We start from the raw sequence: 7,545 nt of genomic DNA on the forward strand, positions 1-7,545 counted from the left end.
CTATGATCGTTCATCGTTCTCTATCTCTATGATCGTTCATCGTTCTCTATCTCTATGATCGTTCATCGTTCTCTATCTCTATGATCGTTCATCCTTCTCTATCTCTATGATCGTTCATCGTTCTCTATCTCTATGATCGTTCATCGTTCTCTATCTCTATGATCGTTCATCGTTCTCTATCTCTATGATCGTTCATCGTTCTCTATCTCTATGATCGTTCATCGTTCTCTATCTCTATGATCGTTCATCGTTCTCTATCTCTATGATCGTTCATCGTTCTCTATCTCTATGATCGTTCATCGTTCTCTATCTCTATGATCGTTCATCGTTCTCTATCTCTATGATCGTTCATCCTTCTCTATCTCTATGATCGTTCATCCTTCTCTATCTCTATGATCGTTCATCTTTCTCTATCTCTATGATCGTTCATCCTTCTCTATCTCTATGATCGTTCATCCTTCTCTATCTCTATGATCGTTCATCGTTCTCTATCTCTATGATCGTTCATCGTTCTCTATCTCTATGATCGTTCATCGTTCTCTATCTCTATGATCGTTCATCCTTCTCTATGATCGTTCTCTATCTCTATGATCGTTCATCGTTCTCTATCTCTATGATCGTTCATCGTTCTCTATCTTTATGATCGTTCATCGTTCTCTATCTCTATGATCGTTCATCGTTCTCTATCTCTATGATCGTTCATCGTTCTCTATCTCTATGATCGTTCATCGTTCTCTATCTTTATGATCGTTCATCGTTCTCTATCTCTATAATCGTTCATCGTTCTCTTCCTCTATAATCGTTCATCCTTCTCTATCTCTATGATCGTTCATCGTTCTCTATCTCTATGATCGTTCATCGTTCTCTATCTCTATGATCGTTCATCGTTCTCTATGATCGGTCATCGTTCTCTATCTCTATAATCGTTCATCCTTCTCTATCTCTATGATCGTTCATCGTTCTCTATCTCTATGATCGTTCATCGTTCTCTATCTCTATGATCGTTCATCGTTCTCTATGATCGGTCATCGTTCTCTATCTTTATGATCGTTCATCGTTCTCTATCTCTATGATCGTTCATCGTTCTCTATCTCTATGATCGTTCATCCTTCTCTATCTCTATGATCGTTCATCCTTCTCTATCTCTATGATCGTTCATCCTTCTCTATCTCTATGATCGTTCATCCTTCTCTATCTCTATGATCGTTCATCCTTCTCTATCTCTATAATCGTTCATCGTTCTCTTCCTCTATAATCGTTCATCGTTCTCTATCTCTATGATCGTTCATCGTTCTCTATCTCTATGATCGTTCATCGTTCTCTATGATCGTTCATCGTTCTCTATCTCTATAATCGATCATCGTTCTCTATGATCGTTCATCGTTCTCTATGATCGTTCATCGTTCTCTATGATCGTTCATCCTTCTCTATAATCGATCATCGTTCTCTATCTCTATGATCGTTCATCGTTCTCTATCTCTATGATCGTTCATCCTTCTCTATCTCTATAATCGATCATCCTTCTCTATCTCTATGATCGTTCATCGTTCTCTATGATCGATCATCCTTCTCTATCTCTATAATCGATCATCGTTCTCTATCTCTATAATCGATCATCCTTCTCTATCTCTATGATCGTTCATCGTTCTCTATCTCTATAATCGATCATCCTTCTCTATCTCTATGATCGTTTATCGTTCTCTATCTCTATGATCGTTCATCGTTCTCTATGATCGTTCATCATTCTCTATGATCGTTCATCCTTCTCTATAATCGATCATCGTTCTCTATGATCGTTCATCGTTCTCTATGATCGTTCATCGTTCTCTATAATCGATCATCGTTCTCTATAATCGATCATCGTTCTCTGTAATTGATCATCCTTCTCTATCTCTATAATCGATCATCCTTCTCTATGATCGTTCATCGTTCTCTATGATCGTTCATCGTTCTCTATGATCGATCATCGTTCTCTATAATCGATCATCCTTCTCTATCTCTATAATCGATCATCCTTCTCTATCTCTATGATCGTTCATCGTTCTCTATCTCTATAATCGATCATCCTTCTCTATCTCTATGATCGTTTATCGTTCTCTATCTCTATGATAGTTCATCGTTCTCTATGATCGTTCATCGTTCTCTATGATCGTTCATCATTCTCTATGATCGTTCATCCTTCTCTATAATCGATCATCGTTCTCTATGATCGTTCATCGTTCTCTATGATCGTTCATCGTTCTCTATAATCGATCATCGTTCTCTATAATCGATCATCGTTCTCTGTAATCGATCATCCTTCTCTATCTCTATAATCGATCATCCTGCTCTATGATCGTTCATCGTTCTCTATGATCGTTCATCGTTCTCTATGATCGATCATCGTTCTCTATAATCGATCATCCTTCTCTATCTCTATAATCGATCATCCTTCTCTATCTCTATAATCGATCATCCTTCTCTATCTCTATAATCGATCATCCTTCTCTATCTCTATGATCGATCATCGTTCATCGTTCTCTATAATCGATCATCGTTCTCTATGATCGTTCATCGTTCTCTATGATCGTTCATCGTTCTCTATAATCGATCATCGTTCTCTATAATCGATCATCGTTCTCTGTAATCGATCATCCTTCTCTATCTCTATAATCGATCATCCTTCTCTATCTCTATAATCGATCATCCTTCTCTATCTCTATGATCGATCATCGTTCATCGTTCTCTGTAATCGATCATCCTTCTCTATCTCTATAATCGATCATCGTTCTCTATCTCTCATAGGTGGCCGTACGCCGGGACCGCCGGAGCCATTACAGAACTGGGCTGTAAACACGTCAACAAGCAGGTGACTGAGGTCCACGTGGACACCAAAAACAAACTGGTCACCAACTGCGGCTTCATGAGCAACAGTCCGCTGCACCAGATCTACGAGGGTGTCGGGGAAATGGTCAGGGCTCTTCTGAAGCTTCTATAAACCTGGAGCCACAAATGTCACCGATCGTCAGTATTGTGATCTGTTCAGTGTGGAGAGTCTATTTATTATCAGAAATAAAGTGTGAGAATAAAGAAGAACGTTCTGTCATATGTTATATATATAATGTGTAGCACTGCCCCCGGACGAGCCCCCACGTGTAGCACTGCCCCCGGACGAGACCCCACGTGTAGCACTGCCCCCGGACGAGCCCCCACGTGTAGCACTGCCCCCGGACGAGACCCGTGGGGCATGTGTAGCACTGCACCAGGACGAGCCCCCACGTGTAGTACTGCCCCCGGACGAGCCCCCACGTGTAGCACTGCCCCCCGGACGAGCCCCCACGTGTAGCACTGCCCCCCGACGAGCCCCCACGTGTAGCACTGCCCCCGGACGAGCCCCCACGTGTAGCACTGCCCCCGGACGAGACCCCACGTGTAGCACTGCCCCCGGACAAGCCCCCACATGTAGCACTGCCCCCGGGCGAGCCCCCACGTGTAGCACTGCCCCCGGACGAGACCCCACATGTAGTACTACCCCCGGACGAGTCCCCACGTGTAGCACTGCCCCCGGACAAGCCCCCACATGTAGCACTGCCCCCGGGCGAGCCCCCACGTGTAGCACTGCCCCCCCGGACGAGCCTCCACATGTAGCAATGCCCCCGGACGAGCCCCCACGTGTAGCACTGCCCCCGGACGAGCCCCCACGTGTAGCAATGCCCCGGACGAGCCCCCACGTGTAGCACTGCCCCCGGACGAGCCCCCACGTGTAGCACTGCCCCCGGACGAGACCCCACATGTAGTACTACCCCCGGACGAGTCCCCACGTGTAGCACTGCCCCCGGACAAGCCCCCACATGAAGCACTGCCCCCCGGGCGAGCCCCCACGTGTAGCACTGCCCCCCCGGACGAGCCTCCACATGTAGCAATGCCCCCGGACGAGCCCCCACGTGTAGCACTGCCCCCGGATGAGCCCCCACGTGTAGCAATGCCCCCGGACGAGCCCCCACGTGTAGCACTACCCCAGACGAGCCCCCATGTGTAGTACTACCCCCGGACGAGCCCCCACGTGTAGTACTACCCCCGGACGAGTCCCCACGTGTGGCGCTACCCCCGGACGAGCCCCCACGTGTAGCACTGCCCCCGGACGAGCCCCCAGGTGTAGCACTTCCCCCTGACGAGCCCCCACGTGTAGCACTGCCCCCCGGACGAGCCCCCACGTGTAGCACTGCCCCCCGACGAGCCCCCACGTGTAGTACTACCCCCGGACGAGCCCCACGTGTAGCACTGCCCCCGGACGAGCCCCCACGTGTAGCACTGCCCCCGGACGAGCCCCCACGTGTAGCACTGCCCCCGGACGAGCCCCCCACGTGTAGCACTGCCCCCGGACGAGCCCCCACGTGTAGCACTGCCCCCCGACGAGCCCCCACGTGTAGCACTGCCCCCGGACGAGCCCCCACGTGTAGCACTGCCCCCCGACGAGCCCCCACGTGTAGCACTGCCCCCGGACGAGCCCCCACGTGTAGTACTACCCCCGGACGAGCCCCCACGTGTAGCACTGCCCCCGGACGAGCCCCCACGTGTAGTACTGCCCCCGGACGAGCCCCCACGTGTAGCACTGCCCCCCGGACGAGCCCCCACGTGTAGCACTGCCCCCGGACGAGCCCCCACGTGTAGCACTGCCCCTGGAGGAGCCCCCACGTGTAGCACTGCCCCCGGACAAGCCCCCACGTGTAGCACTGCCCCCGGACGAGCCCCCACGTGTAGCAATCCCCCCAGACGAGCCCCCACGTGTAGCACTGCCCCCGGACGAGCCCCCACGTGTAGCACTGCCCCTGGAGGAGCCCCCACGTGTAGCACTGCCCCCGGACAAGCCCCCACGTGTAGCACTGCCCCCGGACGAGCCCCCACGTGTAGCAATCCCCCCAGACGAGCCCCCACGTGTAGCACTGCCCCCGGACGAGCCCCCCACGTGTAGCACTGCCCCCCGGACGAGCCCCCACGTGTAGCACTGCCCCCCGACGAGCCCCCACGTGTAGTACTACCCCCGGACGAGCCCCCACGTGTGGCACTGCCCCCGGACGAGCCCCCACATGTAGCACTGCCCCCGGACGAGCCCCCACATGTAGCACTGCCCCCGGACGAGCCCCCACGTGTAGCACTTCCCCCCAAGCGAGCCCTGTTATATCCTCTGTGTTGTGAGGGACACAAGACTCTGGGCTGGAACAATGGATGTTTATTCAGTACAGGAGGTACACTGCAACATGCATCTCAGGACATTACAGGTTATCTCTTCCTACATGTGGTCTCTCTAAGATGGCTACTATACCCCTTGACCCTTGTCATCACTGCTGGGTGGAGCCAGCCTTAAAGTGCCAGTACATGTGGAACACCTTCCATCCATCCCTAAAAAAAACAAAAAAAAAACACAACAAAACAATAACAGGCACAAAACATTAACTGATAGCTGTCCAATAACAGTCCTCCAAACACAGGAGAATTACGGGACTTCAAGCTTCCAGGAACAGTTGCGGGGTTAATATGTCATCTGATCACTTCCGTCGGCCCCGTCGAAAGTCTCGTAACCGCTCTTGCAACTGAAACCGGTCAGGAGGGCGACAGTGTCGTTGAGGCCGGGCATCCAGCGATTCGGGACCGGAGGATACAGGGCTGGCCGGAATGGGTACCGGCGGGGCCAAGAAGGGATCCCCCAGCTCAGAGGGTAAACAGATCTCCGGACCAGAGCTGGAGGGCTCTGTTGGAGACGAGTTCAAAAGTTCAGAGTCCCCGCAATCATCAGTCTCTGTGCATCCTGATTCGCTGGGAGCAGATCCTTGAGACACTGGTGGTTCAGCTGGCATCAGGGATTCGGGCAGTTGAGAACGAGGACGCAGTTGGTCCGCATGACGTCTGCAAATGGAACCATCTTCCAGGCGGACCTTGTACATCTTGGGTCCCAAGGTCTCTGCAATGACAGCAGGAAGCCAACGGGTGTTGGAAGCCCCATAAGATCGGGCCCATACCTTTTGTTGGGCTGTGAATCGGGGGAGCTCGTTGTGTTTGACCATTTTGTCTTGGGACTGTAGTACATGTTCCTGGACTGTTTGAGGGCGGAGCATATCCAAAACAGTCCATGGCTGCCGCCCCAGAAGAAGTTCTGCTGGAGTTTTCCCAGTGGTTGCATGTGGTGTGTTTCTGTAAGCAGAAAGGAAGGAGTCCAGCTGCTGGGGTGACAGGGACTGTTGTTTACTTGCAGCCACTGTAGCTTTGAAATAGCGTTTGAAAGTCTGCACAAAGCGCTCTGCTTGACCATTTGTAGCCGGGTGGTAAGGTGCGGTCAACTTGTGCTTGATGTTGTGGGCAGTCAGGAAATGCTGAAACTCCTGACTGGTGAATTGTGCACCGTTGTCTGTGACGATTTCTCTGGGGTATCCAAACGTAGCAGCGAGATGTAACAGTATGGAAACCGTTGCCTTAGTCGTTGGCTGAGTAACAGGAATGACCTCAGGCCACTTTGAATGGGCGTCCACTATGATCAAGAAGGTGTGTCCTCTGATCGGGCCTGCAAAGTCCAAGTGTAGGCGAAACCAAGGAACCGTGGGCCAAGTCCAGGGCTGGACGCACCCTCGAGGAGGGTCTCTTGCCGTTTGTGCACATCCAGCACAAGCATTCACATATGTTGTGATATCTGAGTCTAGGTTTGGCCACCACACATAGCCTCTGGCCTTTTGTTTCATACGTGTGCTCCCGGGATGACCAGTATGTAGCAAGTCCAGAATGTGTCTCCGGAGGGTCTGTGGAATGATCACTCGGTCTCCCCATAAAACACAGTTGCCAGCCACAGTTAATTCCATACGCCTACGGAAATAAGGTTCATACTCCTGTGTGACAGTTGCAGGCCAACCGGAACGTACCCAGGAGAGTATGGTTTTCAGAAAGGTATCCTTGTTTGTATGGGCTGCTATCTCCCCAGAAGACAAGAAGGACAGGCTGGTGTAACGACAACTCTTGACCGGTGGAGAAGAGTCCATGGACCTCCCTGTCAGTCGGGACATAGCGTCCGCATTAGCATTGGCATCATGACCACGATACTGAATTTTGTAGCTGTATGCCCCCAAGAATAGGGCATAGCGTTGGAGGCGGGCCGCAGTAGTCTGGGAGATGCCTTTGTCAGGGCTAAAGATCTGAAGGAGTGGTTTATGGTCCGTCAGTATGGTGAATTCCCTACCATACAGGTAAAGATGAAACTTCTTAATTGCCCATATCAGCGCAAGAGCCTCTTTGTCAATGTGTGAGTAATTGCTTTCTGCTTTTGTCAAAGACCTGGAGGCAAATGCCACTGGTTTTTCTGACCCATCTGGTAAGATGTGAGATAGTACCGCCCCCAGACCATAGGGTGAGGCATCACAAGCCAAGGTGAGAGGCTTCTGGAGGTCATAGTGCACGAGCATGCGTGACGCCAACAGCTTCCGCTTAGAAACTTCAAAAGCACATTGGCATGCAGCCGACCAGTCCCATCTGGAGTGTTTCTCCAAAAGCTTGTTCAACGGAAACAAGGTGTGTGCCAGATCT

At 51.2% G+C, this 7,545-nt stretch overlaps 1 protein-coding gene across 1 annotated transcript in view; it reads left to right on the forward strand.

Annotated features, from left to right (window-relative positions):
* LOC120921936 (glutamine amidotransferase-like class 1 domain-containing protein 3A, mitochondrial) overlaps window positions 1-3,075 on the forward strand; it is a 5,092-nt gene extending 2,017 nt beyond the window's left edge. The window contains exon 2 of the mRNA XM_040334446.1: window positions 2,732-3,075. Within this exon, the coding sequence (XP_040190380.1) occupies window positions 2,732-2,977 (246 nt within the window). The 3' untranslated portion in view covers window positions 2,978-3,075. The remainder of the gene's footprint in view (window positions 1-2,731) is intronic.
* The last annotated feature ends 4,470 nt before the right edge of the window (window positions 3,076-7,545 follow it).

This window comes from Rana temporaria (assembly GCF_905171775.1).
Source record: "Rana temporaria chromosome 9 unlocalized genomic scaffold, aRanTem1.1 chr9e, whole genome shotgun sequence".
NCBI lineage: Eukaryota > Metazoa > Chordata > Amphibia > Anura > Ranidae > Rana > Rana temporaria.